This window comes from Epinephelus fuscoguttatus, linkage group LG2 (assembly GCF_011397635.1).
Source record: "Epinephelus fuscoguttatus linkage group LG2, E.fuscoguttatus.final_Chr_v1".
NCBI lineage: Eukaryota > Metazoa > Chordata > Actinopteri > Perciformes > Serranidae > Epinephelus > Epinephelus fuscoguttatus.
The window spans coordinates 36413067-36425000 of record NC_064753.1 but is presented as its reverse complement, the minus strand read 5'-3'; the positions used below and the strand labels follow the sequence as shown (position 1 = coordinate 36425000).

Sequence of the window (11934 nt, the reverse complement as noted above, 5' to 3'; positions counted from 1 at the left end):
CAGACTGTAAAAGTAAAAGTCCGAACTGTCTTTGAACGCAACTCGGGCGCTTTTCACCCAAGATGCACCTGTCCAACTGAACTGCCGGAGAAAAGCCATTTTGTTGTGCTAGCTAGCTATGTGGGTAAAAGAAGCCACCAAATAGTATGAGTCTGTTATATCAGCGCTAATTATGTCGCTTCTACGTGTTTATTTACTGGCGCAAAATACAATAATTGAACTCGTTAAAATCTCTAAGTAGCCAGGAGTGGTATGGAGTAGCCTAAAAACAGCTGAAGTGTCGTGGAGAAGACGAAAGCTGGTAGCTAAAGTGTGCTGCAGTTTCAGATAACATACTGTTAGCTAGCTGTCTGTTTACTTGGCAGACGGTAGTTATGTTTTCTGATTAATTAACCCAACGTTAGCCAGTGTTTGTTTGTAAATGTGTTTCAAGTACACTGCGAGTGTGTGTGCTGTCCACCAAAGACAACGGGGTCAACAGAGAGTCCGTGTTGCTGTGTGTAAATAAACAGGCGACTGAACAATCTATCAGTAACTTGGAAAATACACTTGAACCATACAGCGTTAAGCCAAAGCGCTAATCTGATAATGGCAGAGGACACCCGACAGGACAAGAGAGCCAGCTTCTCTGCTATAACCGAGCACAACACCAACGGGATGGCCAGGACCTCAGCTGTGGCCTCAAGCAAAAGTGGCGCTTCAAAGAAATTAGTGATCAAAAATTTCAAAGGTACTGTCACTGATCGTTTACACCTTCGTTATTACACAGCTACGTCTGTTTATGTTAATACCACAGAGGCCGGCACTTTTAGATCCTGCAGAAAAGGTGCCTGTGTTTGTCTCAAGTAAGGTAAGATAGAAATATCAGGAGAAATATCCTTTTTTGGATAAGATACATGCTTATTGATCTTTAGTGGGGAAATGAGGGTGTTGCAGCAGCAGGGCAAGGACAAATAAATAGAGATGGTATCAGACTGAATCCTGTGTTTTGCCAAGAAGATCTTCAGATATAAGGAATTTGCTTTGGTGCATACACAATTTACATAAAAAACACCCCCACCCTCAAAATTAAAGAGCTAGGCAGAATCATACAAAAATATAGTTTTGGGGATGTGCAAAGGACCACTGTATTAAGAAATAAAACTATATTTTAGTGTACAAAAAGATGCTTATTAATGTAACACATATAGCCAGATGTATGGATGTTAATGTAACTGTATTGTCTATGAAAGTAATGAAGATGAATAATTAGAGGTACATAAAGTAAAATAAGACTAGAATAAGGAATAGAAGCTAAACAAGAGCATATGGAGTACAAAAACAAGTACAATTTGTTGGTCTTACTGCTCTGATTAGTACATGTCAGATTTAAATAGGGTTTGTTTTTGTAATCGCTTATGCTAAGTTGTATCTCCCAATGTTATTTTTGCTTGGTGTATTAGTTTTAATGGGGCGTGACGCAAAACTTCAGCTCTCAAACGGTTGTCCCACATAGTGGGTGTAGCCTACTAAGATTTTAGTAAAGTATAAGACAGTGTATGTGTGCTGACATAATTAATCAGTGAGTTATTATTATTATGTCAGTCCTTTTTTTTGTTTTGTTTTGGTTTTTTTTTACTCCACTCACTTCACAAATTGACAAAATAAACTATTACAGGTTACAGCATTACATGTAAAAAGTTGCTTACTTTTATTTTACATTTTATAGAGTGGATGTTCATTTAAAAATAAAACTGTAAATTGATGCCAGAACTTAAATCTTTGACTATAACAGTACCTTTTCATACAGGTAGCTTATTAGTAGGTGTGTGCTATTATACATTAAATACTAAAAAAAAAACCATGTTTCAGACTCAAACAAAAAGTACAGGGTATATTTTTTGGGGGAAAAAAAAGAAGCAAAACTAAGTTTCCTTTAGGACTACATTTGTGCAGACTTCCATTGCCCTAAACATATTTAACATAATTGAAATCAGAGATAGATTAACTCATTGAGAAGTCTCAAAATAAAGTTCTATAATTCTGATTATTATCTGCACTTTATGCAACGTGAAATGTGTGTTTATTTATTTACCTGTGTGAGTCCAAAGTGTGTGGTGTAGAAGGCTTTCCTCAGTTCATTGTCGGTCATCCCAATAATAACCATGGAAACTAAAATTACACTGTATCTTTTTGCATTTTATTATAGATGTGGAGTTAAATAAGAAATTACTTGAAAAAAGCATCTTTGAAAAAGCCTTTGAAAATTGCACTGGACCATAATCCATCATAACTGATTGTTTTCAAATGTGCAACTTCTCATGTGTTAAATATTGATTAATTTGCATTAATGAATGTCGTTGGCTTGTTTTGCAGTTTCCAGGGTGCGTGACCAATAAATTAACAGTGTTGCTTGGATTTTTTTGGTAACAGACAGGCCAAAACTAGCCGAGAACTACACTGAGGACACGTGGCTGAAGCTACGAGATGCAGTGGGTGCCATCCAGAACAGCACCTCAATTAAGTACAATCTGGAAGAGCTCTATCAGGTTTGTTGCATTTCTTTTTAAACACCTGCAGTTTGATTTAGACCCTGATTGAGGTGTGGCAGTGATGGTTTATAGTAAAGTATCAGCACAAAACAATTCAACATAACACACACACACTAACGCATCGTGGGTTATTTTTAACTCGTGATCTTTCACACAGTGCAGACTTGAAGTCGCAGATAGTTGATTTTAGCTCAGCGTTAAGATAAACTTGTGAAGATAAGTACTGTGTCACATCATAAACAGAATCTCTACTGTATCAGTGCACTTTTATGTACATATATTACTATGAATGATGAAATGAATGGAAACCAGTGGCTAAATCTAAAAGAAAAAAAGGCCATTATAATATACATTGCCCATAATTTGTAGTAAATTATAAAACCAGCTGTCTGGACCTTTTAAAGCTGCTGATTGTAACTTTTATATGAAATATCTCTTTGCTGTATTCATACAGCAATAAATGAGACAGATAACCTGTAAAAAGAAATCATACTCCTCTGCCTACTCTACTGCCTTACAGCATTTCTAATGGCCTTACTGCACATGAACAAAACCAACCCGTAAGAGTCCGGAAGTTTCTAAAGCAGCTGTCAATTATATCAACCACTGTTCGTGAATTGTGGTCAAACTGGCAAGCTAGGCAGCACTGATCAATTATGAATTAAGATTCTGTCACTGCACTGAATGTTTCTCGCCTCAAATGTTTTCACAAAAATATTTTAGTGCACTGTTTAGCTGTAAAATGAGAAGGTTTGTGACCTGGATGCCATGTTGGATACACTTTACCTGGAGCACATAGCACTGACCAGCGTTCTCATTTTACAGCAAAATAGTACAATAAAAGATGTTTTTAAAAAATCATTTGAGGTGAGAAATAGGCAATGCAGCAAGAGAATCTTGACTCGCGTTTGATCAGTGCTGCGTAGTTTGACAGTTTGACCACAGACATGATTGACAGCTAGAGACTCTCTAGCTCTGATTGGTTGTTGCTTACTGTGCTGTGCTCTGATTCTAGCAAATGCTATTAGAGGTAGTAGGAGAGGAGAAGGGACATGATTTTTTTCAGATGCTCTGTCTCAATATAGTGACAGTGTCAGCAAGTATGACACAATTTTTTTATAAAAGTCACCAACAGTATTTTTAAATCAAGCAATCATGTGACAAGTTTTCACTCCTCTGTTTGTCTCATGCTCGTCTCTTCTGCTTGTCTCTCTCTCCTGAAGGCGGTAGAGAACTTGTGTTCGTATAAAGTCTCCCCAACACTGTACAAGCAGCTCCGTCAGGTCTGTGAAGATCACGTGCAGGCCCAGATCCAGCAGTTTAGAGAATATCCTTTTTTTGTGTACAGCCACTTAAGGCAAGTTATGTCTGTCGAACCTGTGGCAACATTTACTGATGTTGGAACAGTATCAGCAAAGGTGTGTCTGTTTAAAATGTCTGTTTAAAACAGTGCTGGGTGAAAGTTCTGCCAGCCAGACTGAACACGCTGCTGTGATCAAAAACAGAGAGCACGTTTGTTTTTATTACAAACCTGCAATATTGTCAGTGATTCCAATGTCTGTTATATTGGCAGCTTTAAACTCAATTTAGAAAGTGTGAGCTCTCTTGGCACACATCAGGTGTTGTTGCAGTCTTTTCTCACAAGAGGTCAATACACAAGTTTGGCATTCATCCAGTGAGGCTTAAAAAAGCTGTGGCTGTCACTGGCAGATGATGTAAAAGTGCTTGACCTATTATACTATTAAACAAGTCACTGATTATCAAAATGGTCTCAGATTAGAGGCAGTCCAATCATAGGAGCTTTACTTTATTCAGTCATATCTAATGTCCTCCAGTTGCTCACTAGCTATTGTTTCATCTTTGGCCCAATTCCACTTACCCTTCATTTTCAAGTGCCACCTTGCCCCTCAGAAAATGTAGTGGTTGAAATTTTCCCTATATTAGAAGAACAGTGGCAAGTGTCGCAACTTTGCTGCTGGATTAAATGAAATGTTATGTGTCATACGCCATCAAAGGGGGAAATGTGGCATGGATGTGGATGCGTTATGCACAAATTAGCAATGTCAATGTAACATGAGCTAGCTAGCTACAAAGACAGCAGCATACCAGTGATTTCTTTTGTGATGCCTGTTACAAAGAAAAGGACCAAAATACTAATATGATGGTATGATGGGTGTCATCATTTTTGAATCTTTATTAATGAAGAAAATGCATTCGTTGGTTTCTTTGTTGCATGTGTAGCCATCTTTCTGATGATTTCTCAGAACATCTGGTTTGTGTGTGCCTCTCAAAAACCTCCACTTGGAGGGCCATGTAGCCCCAACACTTCACCCTACCCCTTTATCTCAATAAGAACTGGGACACCCTATCCCTGTATGTGAGCGTGCAAAACTGAGGGGTAAGCGTTAATTGGTAGGTGCAAGGGGTGTAGCTGGGATTGGGCTTTATGAACTTCATTTTCTTTTTCTTCTAATAACAACCTCTGTCTGCTCAGGATACAGAGTATAGACCATTAGCGTTACCCACCTTGAACACCAAATCTTTTTGAGCCAGGATGTGAGACTAATATGTTTATACATGCTGCCTTGCCACAGGATGCTGGGAAGTATAGTCATTAAAAATTTTGGCTTTGTGACATGAGTGATTGGAAGTTTTTTTCCTTAACACGGAGCTCACAGAGTCTTTGGACAACCTTTCCTTCCTGAAGCGAATGAATCGCTGCTGGCAGGACCACTGCAGGCAAACTGTAAGTTTAACGTTTGACACATATTCATATCAGTACGGTTCCACTCACAGGAAAGTGTCCTTAAAGTTTTTATCTTACTCTTTACAGATAATGATCCGAAGCATCTTTCTCTTCCTGGATCGTACCTATGTGCTTCAGAACTCCCTACTACCCTCCATCTGGTAAAGTTGCTGTTTATGCAAATGATTCTGTTTGTTAAGGTGTATGCAGGAGGCTGATGGTGCATCTGTGTTGCAGGGACACTGGGTTGGAGCTGTTTCGCACCCACATCGTGAGTGACAGTGCAGTTCAGAAGCGCACAGTAGATGGCATTTTGGAGCAGATAGAACTTGAGCGAAATGGAGAGACGGTCGACCGGAGTCTGATCAGGAGCCTGCTGGGCATGCTGTCAGACCTACAGGTACCTAATCACCTGCTTACATAACTAACCAGTAGAAAATAGACTGAAAATATGTCATTATTTTTACCTCTGGTCTGTCTTTTTTTTTCTTTTTAAGGTTTACAAAGATTCCTTTGAGGAGAGATTTTTGATTGAGACCAATCGTCTGTATGCAGCAGAGGGACAGCAGCTGATGCAGGAGAGAGATGTGAGTGAGGCGATTTTATCCTGTTTTACACTTAGCGCCGCTGATTTATTAGTATACTGAGTATGTGTGTTTGTGTGTGTTTAGGTGCCTGAGTACCTGCACCACGTGGCTCGTCGGTTGGAGGAGGAGAACGATCGTATAATGAGCTACCTCGACCAGAGCACTCAGTAAGTTGTTTTTTATATGTTCAACTACCAAGACATAAATCACATCATATGTACAAAATAAGCAACTTAAATAAAAAAATAACACCTCATGTAGCATGGAGTGAAAGGCTGTCAACAAGGCAGCACCACAGTCCACGAACCAGCTCCACCCTCACCCGAATACGGTCACTTCTGGCTCCCAAAAAAACAGGGTGGTAATGGCCAAAATGTTGAATTCAAGTCTTTAAAACAGGAGTCCAAAAACCATTGGGTGATATCATGGTGGCTACATCCATTTTTTTGCAGTCTGTTTTTTAAGCACCTGACCCCAGAACCTGAACCCCAGTTTTTTTTATTAGCTTTCAACAAATAATTACCAGACTTAGACTGGGAATTTTGCTCACGAGGTGAGATCAAAGGCATTTTCTTGAATCAAAGGACAGACTTTAAATATGTGGATACATTTTCTAATTTTTTTCCTCATTATTTTACAGGAAACCACTTATTAGCTGTGTTGAGAAACAACTTTTAGGAGAACACATGACTGCAATGCTACAAAAAGGTATGTCTGTGTGGAAGGCTTTAATAAGACCTGTACGTTAGCATGCGTGTTTGTGTGTGTGTGTGGCAGTATATACTACATCTGTACAGCTTGATGTGTACAATTTTTGTGTGTACATGAATATACTAAGTCACTCTATGGTCATTTTTGCTTCAGTTTATGGTGTTCATTTGGTTTGCATTATATTTCAAGGGACACCCTCTGATTAAAATTGTAAAATGCAGTTGAATTTTTATAGTTTAATATATGAAATGCTAAAAAGATGTTATATTTTTGTCCCAGGTCTGAGCACCCTGCTGGATGAGAATCGTGTGACTGAGCTGGCCCTCCTCTACCAGCTCTTCAGCAAGGTGAAGGGAGGACTTCCCACACTGCTGCAGTTCTGGAGGGATTACATAAAGGTATAGATCAAACAACATATACGAAAAAACATTTGCATGTCCTTTTGTGTCTGAGAAATGCATACACATATTGTTAAAATTTTCTGGTCGTAGTCCTTCGGTGGAGAGATCGTATGTACTCCAGAGAAAGACAAGGACATGGTCCAAGACCTGCTGGACTTCAAAGACAAAATGGACAATGTAGCACAGAGCTGCTTTGCACGGAACGAGGGATTCATCAATGCCATGAAGGAGGCTTTTGAGACCTTCATCAACAAGAGGCCCAACAAACCTGCTGAGCTTATTGGTGGGTTCAGCAAATAACGACATGCCATGGCAGCTGTGACTCAGATCCATACGTTTTAATGTGGTTTTCATGAGTCCAGCATGTGATAACGGCTCCCTTGTTTATTGCTTCCCATTCAGCTAAATATGTGGATTCGAAGCTGAGAGCAGGAAACAAGGAGGCTACAGAGGAGGAGCTGGAGAGAATCCTTGATAAGATCATGATAATCTTCCGTTTCATACACGGTCAGTTACATTTCTGTGTATGTGTGTGGCTGAATGCATATGTTTGCTTTCTTAGTGACACAGTGTAACTAACCACTATGACGCTTGAAGCTCTCTGATGAGACCTTTTGATCTCTGTTTTTTTCCCCTTCAGGGAAAGATGTGTTTGAAGCGTTTTATAAGAAGGACTTGGCCAAGCGTCTGCTGGTCGGCAAGAGTGCCTCTGTTGACGCTGAAAAGTCCATGCTCTCCAAGCTCAAACACGGTGAGTCCAAAGTTTTATGGATTTGGATTAGCAAGTTGAATGCTTGCATTAATCAAAACCCTCGTCTAGCTCATGGATATATGGCTGCATTTACATACACTGGAGCTCTACTTCCGTAGACTCAAACAGACGTAATCCCTCTAAATCATCACTAAGGACCCATGAGAGGGGTGTGGGGAGACTTTCCCCTTCTGCCTGTATTTTCATATTTTCTGTGTTCAGGATGTTACTGGTCGTGTACCCCCACACTGCTCAGCTGAGGTGGGAGCTTTGTAAAAAGGTAGAGACCAAGTGCCAGACTGCAAGCAGCAGGCAGCCAAGAGACATGAAGCAAAAAAACGCAAATACAGAGAAATGCTTCACAAGAACGAATCTGTGGTTGGCTTTCATTTTTAATTTCACTTTCTCTGGCAAGCATGTTACAAACTTAAATCAACAGTCCTGCATAGTATACATTTAAATTATTGGCCAACTAATTTAAATAATAGATTAATCATCAGTCATTTTTAAGGAAAAAAGTTAAAAAAAAAAAAAATCTCTGATTCCAGCTTTAATGTGAATATTTTCTGGTTTCTTTACTCCTCTCTGACAGTAAAGTGAATATCTTTGGGTTATGGACAAAACAAGACATTTTTGGACGTCATCTTGGGCTTTTGGAAACAATGATCAACATTTTTCACCATTTTCTGACATTTTCTTGACCAAACAACTTATCAATTAATCAAGAAAATAACTGACAGCTTAATTGACATTAAAAATAATTGTTCGTTGCAGCCCTTAAAAACATCTACCCAGTATTGTAGTGGATGAAGTACTAAAGTAAAGAGTTGATTAAAATCCGAGGTAGTATGTCATGGTCGCACATGTGGGGGTGTGAGAACAAGTCAGTTGTGAGATATATTGTGGTTTTGACTTCCTCCAGAATGTGGAGCAGCGTTTACCAGTAAGCTAGAGGGCATGTTCAAGGACATGGAACTGTCCAAAGACATCATGATCCAATTCAAACAGGTACGTTCAAACTGTGTGCACATAGATACACTAATAAACATGTATGTGTCGCTTGGAAATATTAATGCCGTGTTTACAGTATGTGTATGCATTCCACTGTTCTGTGTCATTAAATGCATTTTTCATGCATAATTGTAAGAATTATGATATTTCTACTTAGTATATGCAGAACCAGAGCGAGCCAAGCAACATAGAACTTACTGTCAACATCCTCACCATGGGCTACTGGCCCTCATACACACCCATGGAGGTCCACTTGCCCCCAGAGGTAAGCGTGCAACATGGTAAAACATTGTCAAAAGAAGAGAGCCTGATGCTGTTTGCGTCTTCTCACTGATTATTCTATTCTTCTAATATAACCTTGGCAGAGTCATCAACTGATCATTGACAGACTGTGTTACAGACAATATTGGTACAAATTTCATGTGTATTTTGGCAGATGGTCAAACTCCAGGAGGTGTTCAAGCTGTTCTACCTGGGGAAGCACAGTGGGAGGAAGCTGCAATGGCAGCCAACACTGGGCCACGCTGTGCTTAAGGCGGAGTTTAAAGAGGTAAGGGGATATGTATCCTAACGGGACATAAAGAAGAAAGACCCATTGAAACTTCGCTTTGTCCTGGCAGCAAACGCAGAACAGCCAATACGCTATGATTACAAATGAACAGTGTTTGGCTGCCCTTTGAGCTCGATACCCTTCTGCGGATGGAGGTCCAGAAACTGGCGGCATGGGGGCAATCCAAACGCTGTTCATCTGCACACACATGACAAAAAGCTGGTGGAAAGTAGGCAGGGTTTAATTTCATTGTCTTGTATCTCGATCACCAGGTAATACAGTGGTTCACTTTTACATTGTGATTTGTACATTATGCTTTACCTTCTGTCTTCATCTTTCTTAACCTGTTTTGCTGCTGAGTCAGTTCAACATCCTGGCCATGTTCTTCACACCCTTTGACCCTTTAGTTTGCTTCTCTCTGAAATCTCTTTTTCATTTTCCGAAAATGTGATGATATTTCTTCAGGGAGTGCAGTTAGTGTGGGCTCCGTGCTCCTTCTGACAGCTTGACAGACCGTCATTGGCTAACAACAAAGAGGCAGGGCTTAGTCAGGGTCAGTGGACTTGAGAAAATGTCTTAACTGCACTTACGATGACTACTTTATCTCACAGGGTAAAAAGGAGCTGCAGGTCTCGCTTTTCCAGACGCTAGTGCTGCTGATGTTTAACGAGGGAGAGGAATTCAGCATGGAGGAGATTCGCACCGCCACCGGCATAGGTTTTACACGTCTTTAGACATGTATTACAACTATTCTGTTGTGAGAAAGGTACCTGCTGTATCACTATAACATTCCCTCTCTTGTCCTACACAGAGGAGGGAGAGCTCAGACGTACACTGCAGTCCCTGGCGTGTGGAAAAGCGCGCGTCCTCAACAAGAACCCCCGAGGCAAAGACGTGGAAGACGGAGACCGTTTCAATTTCAACAACGATTTTAAACACAAACTGTTCCGCATCAAGATCAACCAGATCCAGATGAAGGAAACGGTAAAAACACTGTCACTATTTGTGTACTATACTGTTTTATACTTACCACTTAGATGTTTTCCTGTTTAAAAGGAGTGTTCGTATCCATTTCTTAAACACATTTTTCCGAACAGGTGGAGGAGCAGGTAAGCACCACAGAGCGTGTGTTCCAAGACAGGCAGTATCAGATTGATGCAGCTGTGGTGCGCATCATGAAGATGAGGAAGACCCTCAGTCATAATCTACTGGTGTCGGAGCTCTACAACCAGCTGAAGTTCCCTGTAAAGGTGATGTCCTAACTTATCATTATTTAGATTTTTCTTCCAACACACACGCACACACACAAAGCTCATCAGCATCTGACTTGCTTTCCTCTCTACAGCCCGGCGATCTGAAGAAACGGATCGAGTCGCTCATAGACAGAGACTACATGGAACGTGACAAGGAGACTCCTAACCAGTACCACTATGTTGCCTGAAGGGACGCCACTGTTACCGCCATGCTTTCCTCACAGCAAGCGCACAGCTGGCCCCTCCCAAAACAGCATTACAGCCCTTTCAGCCACCTGACTCTTCTCTGGTGCCCACCTTTCCCTCCAGCCATGATCCTGGACGCAGCGTCCAGGTCACACAGAGCTCCAGAGAGACAAGAGAGATTTGGCTGAACTGTTCCCCACTGTGTGTGATCTTGAGTGGGATGGGGCTGGAGGAGTGGCTCAGGTTGTTGATGGTTGGCTTATGTGACTTACAAATCTGCTAATGCAAAACTCAACTGAAAATAACTAGCACTTTCCTCTGTTTTCGTTTTCCTCCCTGGGATTTGGATTTTTTTTTTCCCTCCATTACGTTGTTCTAAAATCACTTATTTTCTACAATAGTTGGTTTGTCTTGAGTTTTAAGATTTTTTTTCTTTTTTGTTCTCTTTGTGAATGGCTGCATCAACTGCTGAGTGTAAACACGATTGGTTTATTGCTTGGTTTGGCAGAGAAACAGCTGTTGAGGACAAGAAGAGACTCGGGGGAGGATGAAGTGGGACGCAGGGTTTGGGGTCGGAGGGAGGGTTCATCGCTTGTAACACGGGCGCTAAATGACATGCAGGCAACCCACTTGGGTATTTCTTTGGGTATCTTATATGTTTTGACCAAAATGTCCAAATGTCCAATGTCATGTGCTGATGTTTTTGTAGATCAGATTGTATTCTATGTAAGAGTGAGAAAAGTGAACCTGAATAAATGGATATTTAATGATTCAATGAATTATTTGTAGATAACCAGCTAGTGGTAGTGTTTTGTTTTTGTTTGTTTTTTAAATTTGAACACATATCTGCCCTGTTGACTCTGTCAGTTTGAGCTTGCTATGTAGTTCCTCATGCTGACAGTGTGCAACACCTCCAATCATTGTAAATTTGGGCTGGTGAGTAACAAGGAGGGTGTCTGTCTTGTATGCAGCTGTGTGATGTGTTTAAGAATCAAAACATGGACATTATGTCGATCAGAATGACTTGTGCATCAAAACACTGTTGTCCTTTTTCAGTTTATCACTCAGCCCCAAATGATACAATAAGGATGTCTGTTTCCTTTTCCACACTCCTGATTTCAATTTGAAAAAAATTCAATTTGGGATTTATTAGCATTAGCCATTTAGGATTTTTGCTGCTCAAGTTAATGTAAAGTGGAACTGAAAA

At 40.4% G+C, this 11934-nt stretch overlaps 1 protein-coding gene across 1 annotated transcript; it reads left to right on the top strand.

Moving 5' to 3' along the window:
• Positions 1–76: 76 nt before the first annotated feature.
• On the top strand, positions 77–11520 carry cul4a (cullin 4A). Its single transcript, XM_049601064.1, has 20 exons — positions 77–730; positions 2413–2528; positions 3755–3859; positions 5209–5277; positions 5365–5438; positions 5515–5677; positions 5775–5864; positions 5949–6031; positions 6505–6572; positions 6855–6973; positions 7067–7259; positions 7379–7483; positions 7617–7727; positions 8650–8735; positions 8896–9003; positions 9175–9288; positions 9900–10005; positions 10100–10272; positions 10386–10538; positions 10634–11520. Exons 1-20 carry the CDS (start codon positions 589–591, stop codon positions 10727–10729), a joined length of 2274 nt encoding a protein of 757 aa, XP_049457021.1. The 5' UTR covers positions 77–588; the 3' UTR covers positions 10730–11520.
• The last annotated feature ends 414 nt before the right edge of the window (positions 11521–11934 follow it).

Bases quoted from the DNA above. Each gene is read 5' to 3' on its own strand.
- cul4a (XM_049601064.1), top strand. From the start codon at position 589: ATGGCAGAGGACACCCGACAGGACAAGAGAGCCAGCTTCTCTGCTATA. The intron at 2,529-3,754 runs GTTTGTTGCATT...TCTCTCCTGAAG, and splicing joins ATCTGGAAGAGCTCTATCAG to GCGGTAGAGAACTTGTGTTC. The intron at 6,573-6,854 runs GTATGTCTGTGT...TTTTTGTCCCAG, and splicing joins GACTGCAATGCTACAAAAAG to GTCTGAGCACCCTGCTGGAT.